The following is a 16,305-nucleotide window of genomic DNA, read 5'->3' as shown; positions in this document are numbered from 1 at the left end:
AGTAAACAAATTAAAGTAAACGGGTACATGAAAAAAAAGTTTTTGTTCAATTATTTATTGTTTGAATTATATTGGCCTTATTCAGTTTCCTCATTTAAATAGTTAAACTGACAACATTTCAAATCATTCTCATTACATGTCAATACATCACCCATGATTTGTGGTAGTCTGTTCACTGATGGGAAATTATATACATTGTTCCTCATTGGCTTACACATTACAGACCCAAACGCGCCATACTAACTGACTGTGTGTGTGTGTGTGTGTGTGTGTGTGTGTGTGTGTGTGTGTGTGTGTGTGTGTGTGCGCGCAGGGATGTGGATGACCCAGAGTACAAGCCCGCCCCTGCTCTTCTGAAGGACGAGATGGAGGTAAGCTCACAGCCCCCCGCAGGGGGGCTCACAGCAGGGGGACTCACCGCAGGGGGGGCTGCACTGTTTGGAGAAGCTCTGCCAAGTCCGCCCCCCTGACTAGCGCTGTAACACAAGGCAGATGTTGGGGATTTTGTAGTCCCCGACCGGGGCGCTCATGGGGTCTGTAGTTCCTTAACGCTGGTTCTTCTCCTGGCAGGACGACGCCTCTTCGCCCGGAGACCTGGTCGTCGTGGACAACGCCGGAGGTAATGCTGTGCCATATGTCACTCAAACGTCCATAGCGACTGGAGGAATTCAAAGTTGACGATTCGATCTTTATGATGACTGATGGGAGTATTAAATAGACATTATTTCATCGGGATATCAAGGGTGTTGTTAATCATCCATCTTGCTCGGGAGTCACTATCTTGGCCCTTCATTTGAAGAGAGGAGTCGATTTACAGATAATTAATGCCCCCGAAATGGGTCATAATAATTACGGGAAGTGTTTCCCAAAGTGATTTACAATGAATTCGTAAAAAGGGACCTTTATTTCCTGCAGGGATGCTGGGTGTGTGTGGGAGGCACTATGTGCACGTGCACAGTGCTGATGTGCATGTGCACAGTGCTGATGTGCATGTGCACGGTGCTGATGTGCATGTGCACGGTGCTGATGTGCATGTGCACGGGCGCAGAGAGGATTGAGTGGGATCACTGATTCCTTAAAGGGCTCTGATGCATTCCAAATGAAATTGCCGCTTAAAACGGCGTAGCAATATACCATGATAATAAATAACACGTGAGCTGGCCAAATTCTTTGATATTAATGTTGGCACAAATATAATACTAGCATTGTGTAACATCTTATCCTAGCTATCCTTGTTGTGTACGGGAATGGGTTAACCTTACAATCGGTAAGTCGCTTTTGATAAAAGCGTCTGCTAAACGCACTCAACGTTAATGCAAACATCTGATTCGTTTTGTGGCTCCTCCCCCCAGACTCTCAGGTCCCTGTGATGGACGGTGGCGCCGCCTACTGGCCGTCCCCGTCGGTGCTCACGGCCCGGCTGCGGCGGCTGATCACGGCCTCCCAACGCTACACCAAGAGCCGGCAGATCCTCCACATCCACCAGAACCAGACCCAGAGCTACGCCCCCCAGGCCCTGATGATGACCGCCCCGCTCTGCCCGCTGCCCCCCGCCCTCGGTGACACGGCGGCGCTCAACCCCAAGATGGCCGCCAAGATTGAACGCCAACAGAGGTGCGGATACTGACGCGAACACAAAGAAACAACTAGAGGTGGTTGCACCCATTGCTCACATTCCACATGACTGGGCGTCATGTGGAATGTGAGCAATGGGTGCGGACATGCAGCCATGTGAACCGGGCTTATCTGGTTTGACCTGTATGACTGTATGACCTGTAGTCTCGGATTTACCCCCGGTATGGGGTCCATACCGATACAAAGATTGGTTGGTGATGTCATTTTGTACAACTTTGAATTCCTACTACCCGTATTTGGCGGCAACCAAAACACTCCACATGTACGCTTCAATGTGTGCATTTGCATTTTGTCATGTAAACGGGATGCTTCGTATAACTGATGGGTTTAGGATGCTTCGTAAAGGAAGCCACAGCACTTCTCCCGGAGCCACAGCACTTGATCTTGATCCCAGCTTCCTGTGTGTCTGTTCCCTGTGCAGGTGGACGCGGCGGGAGGAGGCAGACTTCTACCGGGTGGTGTCGACCTTTGGCGTGGTGTTCGACCCCGACCTGGGCTGCTTCGACTGGACCAAGTTCCGCGCCATGGCCCGGCTGCACAAGAAGACGGACGAGAGCCTGCAGAAGTACCTGTGCGCCTTCGCAGCCATGAGCCGCCGGGTCTGCCGGCTGCCGCCCAAGGAAGGAGGTAATCACACACACACGTACAATCACACACACACGTACAATCACACACACATGTACAATCACACACACATGTACAATCACACACACACGTGTACAATCACACACACATGTACAATCACACACACACGTGTACAATCACACACACACGTACAATCACACACACACGTGTACAATCACACACACATGTACAATCACACACACGTGTACAATCACACACACGCGTACAATCACACACACGCGTACAATCACACACACGCGTACAATCACACACACGCGTACAATCACACACACGCGTACAATCACACACACGCGTACAATCACACACACGCGTACAATCACACACACGCGTACAATCACACACACGCGTACAATCACACACACGCGTACAATCACACACACGCGTACAATCACACACACGTGTACAATCACACACACGCGTACAATCACACACACGCGTACAATCACACACACACCAGTGTTACCCCTATATGCGCCTTTTTTTTAACGAGAGGAGAGGAGAGCTTCAGCTTATCTCTCTAAAATACGAATGTTATATTATTTTGCGCTATGCAAAATAATATAGCATTCCCTGCGCTGCGGACGCTGGATATGCGCTTCATATCCCATTCACACACTTGTGAGTAAAGCATATAAACGGAGAGGGGAGGAGAGCTCCTTCTTATCTCTTTAAAAAACGTTTTTTTTTTATTTGGCGCTACGGACGCTTCACATCCAGGTCAATTCACACACCTGTGAGTAAAGCATATAAACGGAGAGGAACTTCCGTAAAGTTGGACATAAATTGGCAGATTCGGAGTTTGCGATTCAATAGATCATCGTGAAACATTGTTGCGACAAAATTGAGTGTAGTAACCTAGAGAACCAGCTACAACATTGTTTTCATCCAAACGAGCCGTCTTTATTGGCTTCTATGAGCTGTCAGCTCTCAGCCGCGAGCTTAGGGATCGTCTGCAAAGTGTAAAACTGAAAACAATGGTAAAATTTCAACAGCGTCGCCAGTATTGACTCTAGAGCCCCCAAACTTGTTCCATATAGGCTTGGGCTCTTTATGGTCTTACTGCAACCTTTAGTTTTGAAAAATATTGCTCTATTTATTTTTAAGGAATTTCTTTATAGCAAAAATGTCAATATAATTTTTTTTTAACAACAATTTCAGTAGCGTCGCCATTATTGACTCTAGAGCCCCAAAACTTGTTCAATAGAGGCATGGCCTCTTTATGGTCCGACTACAACCTTTTTGATAGGGAGGGGGGAGGGAGTGGGAAGATGCATTGGTTGGAGGCACTTTTCGATTGTTGTAGTATTTGTGTTATGTGATTTTACTGTATAGGGTGGTTGTTGATATTATATATTTTTTGTTAAATAAATGTAAATAATTGTATTAAATTATATTTGTAATATATTCAATCTCTCCGTATTTCTCCTGCTAATTACTGTGCTCAAATGGACTGCATGTACACCCTTCTGGTGCCGGCAGGCACATAGAAACCTCCCGGCAGGGTGCGCTTTGCGAGCACAAAAAGGAAATTGCGAGCGAAAAAAAAAACATTTCACCTCCGCTGCTGCAACGCCATCCTACACACACCACAATCGTACATTGACACGCACACACCACAATCGTACATTGACACGCACACACCACAATCGTACAACGTAGCGCACACACACCACAATCGTACAATGGATCACACCTTTGTCTGAGGACCACACGCTGCCATCACAGGGTGGGGCTTGTTATCAAAACGGGACGTGAATTCATAAGAGAAACAAATACTGTCACCACAGATCTGTGGCTGATTAGCCTGATTATTTATGCAAATAAACATGTAAACATGACGAGCAACAACGGTGCATCCAGCTCTGCTGATCAGGATCAGATTTGTTACTTCATGCAATGACGAGCGGCCCCGTTTGATCCCAACTTCTCTCCCTCGCTCTCTCACTCCCTCCCTCACTCGCGCTCTCGCTCACTCTTGCTCTATGTCTCCATCTCTGTTTCTGCCTCTCTCGTTCACTCTCTCTGCCTCTCTCTCTGTTTCACTCTCTCGCTCCCTCTTGCTCTCTTGTTCTCTTCCATTGCTCTTTTCCTCTCTTCCATTGCTCTCTACCCCTCTCCCTCTCTTCCATTGCTATCTCGCTCTCTCCCATTGCTCTCTCCCTCTCTCCCTTTGCTCTCTCCCTCTCTTCCATTGCTCTCTACCTCTCGCTCTCTCCCTCTCTTCCATTGATCTCTCCCTCTCTTCCATTGCTCTCTCTCTCTCTTCCATTGCTCTCTCTCTCTCTCTCTCTCTCTCTCTCTCTCTCTCTCTCTCTCTGACTCGCCGCAGACGCCACCGTGGACCCGTCGCTGTCCATCCAGCCCATCACGGAGGAGCGCGCCTCGCGGACCCTGTACCGCGTGGAGCTGCTGCGGCAGGTCAGGGAGCAGGTGCTGCGCCACCCCCAGCTGTACGAGCGCCTGTCCCTGTGCCAGCCGGGCTCGGACCTGCCGGTGTGGTGGGAGCCCGGCGGCCACGACCACGACCTGCTGATCGGCGCCGCCAAGCACGGGGTGAGCCGCACGGACTACCACATCCTGCGGGACCCCGAGCTCAGCTTCATGGCCTCCCAGCGCAACTACAGCCAGGCCAAGGCCTCGCAGCAGCAGCAGCAGCAGCAGCAGCAGCAGCAGCAGCAGCATCATCAGCAGGCGACGTCCCGGGCCCCCACGCCGCTGCCCCTCGCAGGCCCCGGCTCCGCCCACGCCGCCACCAGCTCCCTGCTGGCCACGCCCTCGCACCGGGACACCGCCGATACCGCGGCGCCCGGCGTGCCGAAGGAGGAGCCAATGACTGATGACGAGGAGGCCACGAAGGGGCGGCCCGGGTTGGGGGGCTGGAGCCCTCCTCCCCCCGCCCCGGCCACGCCCACGGGGCTGGAGGAGAAGCCCCTGGTCATCAAGGAGGAGCCGGAGGAGAAGGAGGCGAGGCCCGGCCCCCCCGCCCCCGCGCCCTCGGAGAGGAAGAGCAAGAAGGCTAGCAAGAGGAGCCGCAAGGAGGCGCGCCGGGGCTCCCGCTCGGACTCCTCCTCCAGCGCCTCCTCGCGCTCCTCGTCTTCGTCCTCGTCCTCTTCGTCTTCGTCCTCGCGCTCGGGCTCCAGCTCGTCTTCCTCCTCGTCCTCCTGCTCGTCGGGCTCGTCCTCGTCTTCCTCGTCCTCGTCCTCGTCGTCGGACAGCGACAGCGGCGGAGAGGAAGGGAAGAAGAAAGGTGCGCAAAGTCTAGTGTGTGTGTGTGACTGTGTGCGTGTGCGTTTGTATGTATATGTGTGATTGAGATTTTGATGAGATGGCCGCATAATCTATGCGCGTGTGTGCGTGTTTCTGTTTTATGTTTTATTGTCGATTAGTGTATTTTATTGTGTGTGTGTGAGTGTTTGTGTTGAGCGTTGGCCTCACCGCCGTGCCCCCCCTGTGTGTGTGTGTGTGTGTGTAGCGGCGGCGGCGGTCCCGGCGCCGGTGTTCGACGAGGACAGCGTGGCGTCGGTGAGCGCCCTGCAGGACGAGACGCGGGACGGCGGCGGCGGCGTGGCGGAGAACGGCGGCGCCGCCAACCTCCCGCCCTTCCAGGGGGGCTACATGCTGGCGGCGTCCTATTGGCCCAAGGTACGACGGCCTGCATGGAGGCCTCTGCTGTGATCAGACCTCTGGGGGGCGTCAACGGACTGCGTTTGTACAGCGCTTTGTTAACCAGTGGCCACTCAAAGCTCTTTACAATATTGCCTCACATGCACCCACTCATGCGCACATTCACACACCGATGCCAGTGTCAGCCACGCAAGGATGACAGCCGCCTCGTTGGGATCGGTCAGGGTGAGGTGTCTCGCTCAGGGACACCTCGACACTATATTATACTCTATGTACTCCCCGGGGATCCAACGAGTTGGTTACAGGCCGACCTGCTCTACCTCCTGAGCCACGTGCCGCCAGGGAGAGCTAATGTGGTGTGTGGATTGCGGAGGTCCTCCCTAGTCCCTGCTCCTCTTGGGTTCACCAGGGTGTCCTGGATGCCGCTTTGGATACAGGCCACTGCTAAAGTGACTCGAAAGAAATCGGTCAAAAGAAAAATGGGGAGATGCATGAAATGAAAAGCAGCCCAGTTTGAATCTCGCTCTCGCTCTCGCTCTCGCTCTCTCTCTCGCTCTCTCTCTCTCTCTCTCTCTCTCTGTCTCTGTCTCTGTCTCTGTCTCCGTCTCTCTCTCTCTCTCATATATCTATATGCTCTCTCGCCCCCCTCAGGACCGGGCGATGATCAACCGTCTGGACAGTATCTGCCAGGCGGTGCTGAAGGGGAAGTGGCCGGCGACGCGGCGGGCGTACGAGCCGGGCGGGGCTGTGGCGTCCTTCTACACCACCAAGCTCCTGGACAGCGCCAACAACAGCCTGGGGGAGGAGCCGGCCGCCTCGCCGCAGGGGTCAAAGGTGAAGACGCATGTGGCAGAGAACAAGGACTTCTCGGTCAAACTCGACAATGTATGTTGGTTTTTTTTTCTGTTTTATCATTTCTCCCCCCCCCCCTCTCCACACACCTCACTCTGGTCCCTCTGCTGGTATCACATTAACCTCCCTCCCTCCCTCCCTCCCTCCCTCCCTCCCTTCCCCCCCTTTTCCTTTTCTTGACCACTTCGCTCTTAATTTCAGCCGTGCTCTGAGGTGGTAATTAGCGCCGCAGAAAGCTCTCATTCCCACTCAGAGCGCACAACACATGACATGTGTGCTGCTGCTCTATTGTCTGCCTCAGCCATTTTGTCAAGGTGTTTCTGGGTTGACCCCTGAGGCAGACGGTTGGTATAAATGTAAAGGGTTTCCCCTGTTATTATGGGGAGAACGTCAGTGTGCAGCTGTGGTGGGGGTACGGTAGCTAACACACTCGGCTCCTCAGGAGAGCACCAGACAAGGTCCACTCTCTGCTCCTACTGCCCCAAACTTCTTTACAACGTTTCACTGTTTGATTCATGTAGATTTTAAAACCCTTACCCCTCTAATTAAAAAGGGTTATTTTAGTTGTGGACAATATTTCTAGTAACATTTGGAGCTTGAGTGTGCATTTAAATATTTGTTGTATTATAATGTAAAATAATATAAAATAAAAATGTATTTTTAATGTCCAAAAAAAAAAAAAATGAAAAGCATTCATCGGGAGAATAAACCACCTCTTTGGAGTTTGTTCTCCTGGTTTCCGTTCAGCTAGACGTCCACTGGCTGTAGCCCTCCGCCGGTGGCCCAGTAGCCGTCTGACCCTCCTTTTCTATTGTGTCCCCACAGCAGGAAGGGGGTCTGAAGCTCACCTTCCAGAAGCAGGGTCTGCCGCTCAAGAGGCCCCTGGAGGCTGAGGAGGGGCCCCAGGCCCAACAGCAGTACCTGGCCCGGCTCCACGAGCTCCAGAGCGCCTCGGACACCGGCCTGGCTGACATCACCAAGCCCCAGGCCAGCTTCCACCACGGTAAGGGAATGCACACAGGCCGTCTAGTGACACAGCCTGGTGTTCTGCCCTGTGGCCACAAGGTGGCGCCAGAGTCTGATTTGCGTTCCATGCTAATTACTTTGATGGTCGCAAGCTAGCAGTCATGTAATGCTCACTTTGAGGGGAACAGTCCAAAGTAACACATTTTAACATTGTAATAGTTACCGATTCCGTTTTCCAAGTCAAGAGGACTGAATTGTAAATGTGCTCTCAAAACTGACCTCATAAATCCTTTATATATTTCGATATAGATATCTATCTATATAACTAGATAGATATGCATATCTTCCTATATAAATAGATCTAGATCTCTATCTATATCAAGATCTAGATCTACATATCATCATATACGTCTTAAAAATGCCAGCGCCTTACTTGTTGCGTCAGCTCGTCGCATCGTCCTTGCCTGCTAATCCTTCAGACCCCCTGTTCCTCCGCAGCCCCCCTCAGTCTCCCCGACCCCATGAGGCGGAACGGCACGCTGGACGGCCAGCCGGCGGGGAAGAGGCGCCGGGGCCGGAGGAAGAACGTGGAGGGGATGGACCTGCTGTTCATGAACCGGAACCCACCGCCCGCCGCCTCGGAGCACGTAAGCACGCGCCCCCCGCCGCCTCGTATCCGCAACACGGTTCAACCCGGCAGGACCTAGCCAGACCGGGTCGTGCTCGTTTGTATTTACATTTAGGGCACATACTCGATGCTTTTATCCAAAGCGACTTACAAAAAGTACATTTGTCCGAAGAAAGAGAAACAACAATATATATCTCTTTCTGTACAGTGTGTATGAAGCACCCACGCACTAACAATTGTTAAGTTAACCCATTCCCCGTACACAACAAATATAGCTAGGATAAGATGCTACACATAGCTGAGTACTACTTTTAAGTGCCAGGACGTACAACGTACAATACGTGTGTCGGGGGAGGCTCTGCGGAGTCCAGGTGACCTCTGAAGTAGTGAGTCTTGAGTCTTTTGCGGAGGCTGGTGAGCGACTCTGCGGTCCTGACCTCGGCAGGGAGCTCGTTGTGCCACTGCGGTGCTGAAACGGAGAAGAGTTGTGACTTAGATGAATGACCGTTTGCTTGCTCTTGGCGATGGCGGTAGACCTGAGTTTAGACAGAGTACCGTTTAGTGGGGAGCTGTAGAGCGGCCCTGCCTTGCTCATGGACCTGTTCTCTAACCCTACCCCTGCGACCCCCACCAGGTGCCTCCAGGCTGGGGGGGCATCGGCCAGATGGGCGCGGCGGCGGCCGGGGCCCCGGCGGCGGGCTACGGCCCGGGGCCCAGCCAGGGGCCGGCGGACACGGAGAGCCGGGTGCCGGTCATCAACCTGAAGGACGGCACGCGGCTGGCCGGGGACGACGCCCCCCGCCGGAGGGAGCTGGACCAGTGGCTCCGGGAGCACCCCGGCTTCGTGGCCGACACGGGGGCCTTCATCCCGGTGAGTCGTACCCTCTGTTCAGCCTCTTCTTCTGGGTGTGCCCCTCAAGGGGGCCCTCCTGATGAAGCATCCGTTATCCACCCAGCATCTAGCTCAACGGTGCACAAATGGTGGTACGCGTACCCCGAGGGGTACTTTGGAGAACTGCAGGGGGTACCTGCTATCAAGGCAGTATTAAGAAGAAAGAACATTAAAAATGATTCGTAGTGCTGCGTCACCCTTTTCTCTGCTCTAATTGGTTTTTGGCCTGTCCAATTGCGTTCAGAAGCAGTTTGCTGTCGCCAGTTGGGGACGCCCCCCGACATCGAAAATGAGAGGTTCCTGACTAATTGTATTTTGCAATTCGTATCGAACCGCAACTTTCCTTTTCTAGGCTACCATATCAGTATACGTAGGACAAGTTTAGGTGTGGCTGTAGTATGATTCGGTTACCGCCGTAGAAACTGCACCACAGTTACACAACAGCATCAAATGTTGAGACGCAGGGACTAAAAATCCCTTCACTCTGTGGTTTCTAAACTCTTTTGGCCCAATGCGGTTTAATGGACTAAAAGCCCATTCGAATGTCTCACTTGGGGGAATAGTGACGCCATTCATACAGCCAGAGACAGATGCCAGGTATATTTAAAACAGGACTGTGCAGTGAAACGCTGTGTGTGTGTGTGTGTGTGTCCGCTTCGCAGGGGGTGAGCAAGATGCAGATGCAGATGCCCTTCCAGTTCCCAGACGGGCGACCCAAGCAGAAGAGGCACCGCTGCCGGAACCCCAACAAGATCGACGTCAACAGCCTCACGGGCGAGGAGAGGGTTCAGATCATCAACCGGAGGAACGCCCGCAAGGTGGGGGTCATGTGTGCAATGGAAAGTCATCAGCATGCACAGTTACTCCTATGCCTTAGGGGGAGCGAAATCACTGGTAAAAGGAAATCAGAGTTCATTGGATATGTTTGTTGCGTAATAAAGGCTGAAGAAATTTTTAAAGAGAAAAAAATAACGGATTAAAAAAGGGACTGAAAGGGAAATTTCTGTTATTTAGGTCCAAGGTACAATCTTGTTTTGAGACATTTTGCACGTTGAACTTTAGCAATTTCTTTGTTACGCAAGGAATAGCGCGACGATGTACAAATGCATCAAACGGAACGACCAAAAGAAAATCAAAGGCATTAAACACAAGGGCCATATGATCCTGTGGGCCCCCCCTCTCCCCCTCTCCCCCTCTCCTCCTCCCACCTCCGTGCCTGTGATGATGTGCAAAGTGGGCGATGTGACTGCAGTGTCCCGTTGTCTGGGGGCTGCCGGTCGCTGACACTGTGTTCCCCGCAGATCGGCGGAGCCTTCGCCCCTCCCCTGAAGGACCTCAGCCGGTTCCTGCAGGAGAACCCGGAGTACGGGGTCCCCCCCGAGTGGGCCGACGTGGTGAAGCAATCGGTGAGCCTGGTGACCCCAAAATGGCCATATCATTTAGCGGTCGGTACAAACCGTCATTCACATGTTTATAGGCCTATAAACATGTGAGCTTACTGTAAGAAAAAGGGTCTTTCTTCCAAATGAAGGAATCTGTGTGACTGGTTATGCAGAGTAAGTAATGATGTAGGTTCAGATTGGTGTTAACTCGTGTGTGTGTGTGTGTGTGTCTCTCCCTCTGATTGTATGTGTGTGTGTGTGTGTGTGTGTGTCTCTCTCTCATTGTATGTGTGTGTGTGTGTGTGTGTCTTTCTGTGTGTCTCTCTCTCATTGTATGTGTGTGTGTGTGTGTGTGTGTCTTTCTGTGTGTGTGTGTGTGTGTGTGTGTGTCTCCGTGTCTCCACCCAGGGCTATCTCCCGGAGAGCATGTTCGACCGGATCCTGACCGGGCCCATTGTTCCCGAGGAGGTCAGCCGTCGTGGTCGTCGACCCAAGAACCCCCTGGCCAAGGCGGCGGCGGCGGCAGCGGCGGCGACGGCATCGGCGTCCAACTCGGGCGCGGCGGGCCTGGGCCTCAGCCCCCTGCTGTCCAACGGGCTGCTGTCGGGCATGGACCTCAGCAGCCTGCAGGCCTTCCAGCAGAACCTGCAGAGCCTGCAGTCCCTGCAGCTCACGGCCGGCCTCATGGGGCTGCCCTCGGACGCCGGCAGCCTGGCCTCCAACAACCTGGCCGCCATGTTCCCCATGATGCTCTCCGGCATGGCGGGCCTCCCCAACCTGCTGGGCATGAGCGGCCTCCTGGGCAAGGGCCCGCAGGAGGGCTCCCCCCCGGAGGAGAAGGTCAGGGGCCGGGGGCCAGGGGAGACCGCCTCCTCCTCGTCCTCCTCCGGAGCCCACGCCGCCTCGGCCAAGGGGGGCCGGACAGCAGGGCCCCCCGGGGCCTCGCCCTCGTCCTCGCGCTCCTCCTCGGCGTCCTCCAGCGCCACCACCTCCCCACTAAGTGCTTCAGCGGCGGCGGCCCCCGCGGGCCCCGGCCCCCCCCGGCCCCTGAACCCCTTGTTACTGTCCAGTATGCTCTACCCAGGGTCGCTCCGACCCCCCGGCCTTAACCTCCCCCAGGGGGGCCCCCCCGGCCCCGCGGACCTCCCCGGCCCCGCCCCGGGCCCCCAGCCGCCCACCTCCTCCTCCTCCCTCCGGACTCCAGGAGCCCCCGCGGAGAGGGGGGGGACGGAGGGGGACGATGATGACGATGATGACGATGACGATGATGATGACGAGGGGGACGAGTCGGCGGAACAAAAGGGGAACAGTGGGGCCGACTCCAAGAAGTCTTCGTCGTCGGACTCGGGGAGCTCGTCTTCGTCGGGGGACTCCGACTCGAGTGACGAAGACTAAGTCGCCCACGCGCATATATAAATATAAATATATTTATGTATCACTTAGAAATGTACACACATGCCACATATATATACACCTATATATGGATTTTTCCTGCACTTGCGTTGTGATTTCTCTACGTGTAAATAGAATAATTAATGAATTTGTTGTGTAATAAAGACTAAAAAAAGAAAAATGTAAAAGAGGAAAAAAACAATGGCTTAAAAAGGAACTGAAATGAAATTTCAGTTCCTTTTGTTCACAAGGTACAATCTTGTTTTGAGACATTTTGCATGTCGAACTTTAGTAGATTTCTTTGTGACATGATGAATAGCGCGACGATGTACAAATGCAACAAACGGAACGACGAAAAGAAAATCAAAGGCATTATTGTAATTACCATGTAAGGAATTAATTTTATTAAACATTTCAAAACTACATAAAACGCTGCCATTGCGCTAATATATTTTGCTGGTTGGATTTGGGTGGGTTGATGACCGTGACAACAGTTTTGGTGTTTTTCAGTTTTTCTCTTGTAAATGTAAACCTATATTCTCTTCAGGTCTTCTCACTTTAGTTCTTTCGATCATTCTCTTGGATAATTCAGCAATAACACGGGCAGCTATTGAATGTCACAGAAGCTTTTGATTGGCCAGACTTCCCAGAGTCCTGTCCACTGCTCCCACCAATCACAAACTAAAGCCCGCCCCCTCAAAACCTCAAAACGTACCCCATGCATTAGGAACACAAAGACACAAATGCCTTCTTCGTTATTCTGGATCATCCACTCAAATGTAAAAATGTATTTTATTTTAACTTTTTTTTTAATTTTGGGTTTGGGTTGAGCTTTTGTGCTTCAATGGGTGAACTTTGTTCTTTTGGTTCTCATTGGTTTTGTGCTGCGACACTGTGTACATGTGTAGCTGTTAACTGTTCTCTACTCAGATCTGGGACAAGGGCATGCGCTCTGTGTGTCCGAGCTCCAGCCCTCACTAAATGCCTCACTAAGGCACTCGATTCCAAGGTGCACTTTGGCACTTCTGGCGGTGTGCTTGCTTGGCGTCCCTTGCTTCCACGCCTGTTGACTTTGACCACTGTGTGCACGTGTGTGTGTGTGTGTGTGTGTGTGTGTGCGTGCGTCTGTGAGAGTAAAGTAATACCTGGCCCTATAGTGTCATGTCAGTGTGTGCCAAAAGGGCCTGGTGTTAAAGGTGTGGAGGAAGGGTCCTGGATCCGTGGCGTGTGACGACTACTGCCCTGCCCACCTTTTGGACTGTCTTACCTCAGTGGGACGTAGAGATACTGGCTGTTGTTGGCACCGACGCTGTGTCCTGCGTGGTTGGCGGAGCCTCCAAGGCCCCTCCAACCGTCTGTTGTCCCACGCTCTCCCTCCAAAAGTGGGCCCTCGAAGGATCCTATCAAATGATCGGCCGTTGTTCTTTGTATTCATTTTCTCCAAAACTGTTGCATGACCACAACACACCTGAACCACCAAAGTCTTAAAATGGGTATACACACAAGTTGCTCTACACAACTCCATGACCACAGTGTAATGTTTTGTGCGTGTAGAAAGTGTCCCAGATATGGCGTTGATTTGCAAGGGCTGGGCAGTGGCTGTGATGCAGGGAGTTTACCAGGATTCTTATCTCATGTCCTCATCGTCATTGGTGAATGAGTGCTCCGCTAGACGTCGAAGTGCCCTTACACTGAACTCTCTTCAAACTCCAACACAACTTCCTCCTGAGACTAACCTCTGACCTTCTACTTTTACATTGAGTCATGGCTGTGTGTTCACACCCGCTCCAAGCTGTAACCCGGACCGGTTTCTGACACTGGAATTCAACCGCGACAACGTACCTTTTTGAAAACCCCAAGCCCCTGCCGCCCTCCAGGACTGCCGGTGCACAGTGGACTGTTATATATATGCCCTGCTTGGATCGGGTGGGGTGGATGTTCAGTATTGCTGTGATATAGGGAGCCACTCAAAGGGGACACTGTAAACAAGGCCCCGGTTTAGAGACCGAGGAGTCTCAACAACTGATTAAAATCCCTTTACTGTTCAGGAGTATTCTCAGATGCCTGTCGTTACGACCTCACCATTGTGTTCGCTCGAAATGCAATGGCAACCTTTTTTTGTTTTATTTCCCCCCTCTTCAGATATTTTTCATTTCCATGTTATTTTCTCCATTCGGAGTCATGAGCGGACGCGACTGTGTTTTTTTTGTGCAACAGTGGTTTCCTATTCTTGTAGTGCCCTTGCCGGGTAAGCCGTCGGATATCTTGGCTGTCGTTGTTTTGTTTTGGGTTTCACAACCATTTGCATCTTACAGCTGGACATGTTACCACAGAGGCTTTGGCATCTGAATTCCGCACGGACAAATAAACGACACCAAGTGATGGGGAGACCAGCTTGTCTTTTTGTTTCTCCTTCGTGTGGGGGTTGTGAGGGTGTGTTTATCAGAGACAAACATACTGACCAATATGCAATGCCTGTGACTTCATAATCACCACACTACTGCTGTACATGGAGTTCTGTTTGGAGTTTTCCGATGTGTAAAGTAGTCGCTTCTAGAATCGTTGCCTTTGTATTTAATTTGTATGCTTCATTTCACGGATATCCTAAATGTCACCTTCTACGGCCCGTTTTTTGTTTTTGTTGTATTGGATTGTTGCAATACTTGCAAAAAAGTGGTCTGTGCTGTCGAATAATGCTTTATGTAGTGGAGGAAAAAACGTCAAAGTCATTTGTAATTTATTGGATTACTTTCTATGAAGTTATATAGAGGAAATTAAGGTTTAATTATTTTTATTAAACATATTCTTCTGACTATCCATAAAGCCCCTTTGTCTTTTATGTTGTGGACTTTAACAAGATAATAACAAGAACATTTAGAGGTAAAAAATGATGAAATAATTGTCTGTTTAACTTTCACGCTTTTTATGTAAAACCAACACCGAATCATAGAATCTACTGCTTCTGAACTCCTCAGATATCCAGAGGAGCTTTGAATAGAATGAGCTGCCATCTCTTTGAGGCATGGGCTTGGAACCTGCTCGTATTTTAGCTTCCATAGTAACTCCTTTGATGCTGATTATTGTTCAGTTTATATTCAAAATAATGCATTCTTCTATTTTTATCACCATACCTGCCTGGAAACTAAAAGGTGACTAGAGGGACGGCTATAATTGTGTGGTAGACTTGACATCAAATTAGGCTGTCATGTGGTCAATTTACCTCGTCAAACCCATGTTCTTCTAAGACTTATTGGACATGAGACCAATCCCACAATCTAAGTATGAAGCAGTACAATAATGTGTATATAACCACTAGCTCATTGCCATACAGGCTTAACACCTAGCCGCCATCTTGGTAGGGCCATCGGCTGGGTGGGGGGACTGGGAACAGCCCCCCCCCCCGACCCAGCCAGTGGTTAGAACCAAGATGGCTGCTCTGTGAATGAGGCCCATAGTCTTTCTAAGAAGCTAGGGTATTGTATGGATATATACTGTAGTCTCTGTAGGTCAATTACTCTAATCAGCGACGGTTCATCTGGGTGAAGGAATCGACTGGTCTGGAAACAGGTGTCTCTCTCGAGGGTGTTTCTAAAGATGTTCTTCACGCTATGGATCTGGGAGCTTTTCCTTTCTGCGTTCCTTTCACTTTGAGTGAAGTGTCCTCCATCAGCGTGAGTCGTGTCTGAGGACCGTGTATTGATCCGAGGTGTCTGGTCGTCACCATGTGTCAGCCTCCCTTGGTGTGAAGGAGAGGTCTTACTCATCACTCATATAGGAAGCATGTGTCCTGGTGACTCCATTCAGCATCCCACTCCTAACGTGTTACATGGACACCAGTAGCCCTACACAACCCTCATAGGAAACCAGGCATGTCAATGAGGAACATATTGTTAGGATAACAATATGTTATCCTAACAATATGTTCACACACACACACACACACACACACAGGCTCTGTAGAACAGTAGGCTTGAATGCTGGTCCATGTAGATGCTTTGTTTGTTCCGCATCCTTCTGGATCTCATCAAGGCACAGAGAGGTGTCTGTTATATGTAGGCCTTATCCCAGAGGCAACCCAGGCAGAAAATAGAAAATGAGCAGTATGGCATTAGCCTGACAATGTTGTTATCCTGATAAATTGGATTGCAGATCTCTTAAGGCTGTCCCTGTACTAAAGAGTATTGAGGAGTTATCACTGTTCAAGAGAACACTTTGGGAAATTACTTGCGTTTGGCATCCTCTATTGACACACTGTGGAACTGCACTCAAATATGCATACAATATGCAGT

The 16,305-nt window shown here is 51.1% G+C and overlaps 1 protein-coding gene across 7 annotated transcripts in view; it reads left to right on the top strand.

Moving 5' to 3' along the window:
* chd9 (chromodomain helicase DNA binding protein 9) overlaps positions 1-12,654 on the top strand; it is an 82,404-nt gene extending 69,750 nt beyond the window's left edge. For 4 of the 7 annotated variants that reach the window (XM_060071363.1, XM_060071365.1, XM_060071364.1 and 1 more), the window contains 13 exons: positions 314-371; positions 571-619; positions 1,353-1,614; positions 2,057-2,262; positions 4,610-5,527; positions 5,753-5,922; positions 6,556-6,789; positions 7,582-7,759; positions 8,221-8,369; positions 8,985-9,221; positions 9,905-10,060; positions 10,544-10,648; positions 11,033-12,654. In XM_060071363.1, the coding sequence (XP_059927346.1) occupies positions 314-371; positions 571-619; positions 1,353-1,614; positions 2,057-2,262; positions 4,610-5,527; positions 5,753-5,922; positions 6,556-6,789; positions 7,582-7,759; positions 8,221-8,369; positions 8,985-9,221; positions 9,905-10,060; positions 10,544-10,648; positions 11,033-12,019 (3,709 nt within the window). In that variant the 3' untranslated portion in view covers positions 12,020-12,654. The remainder of the gene's footprint in view (positions 1-313; positions 372-570; positions 620-1,352; positions 1,615-2,056; positions 2,263-4,609; positions 5,528-5,752; positions 5,923-6,555; positions 6,790-7,581; positions 7,760-8,220; positions 8,370-8,984; positions 9,222-9,904; positions 10,061-10,543; positions 10,649-11,032) is intronic. The other 3 variants (XM_060071368.1, XM_060071366.1, XM_060071367.1) reach the window with 3 other exon arrangements.
* Positions 12,655-16,305: the final 3,651 nt, after the last annotated feature.

This window comes from Gadus macrocephalus, chromosome 14 (assembly GCF_031168955.1).
Source record: "Gadus macrocephalus chromosome 14, ASM3116895v1".
In the NCBI taxonomy this organism is placed as follows: Eukaryota; Metazoa; Chordata; class Actinopteri; order Gadiformes; family Gadidae; genus Gadus; species Gadus macrocephalus.
The sequence above is the reverse complement of the archived record's forward strand: the minus strand, read 5'-3'. Positions and strand labels throughout refer to the sequence as shown.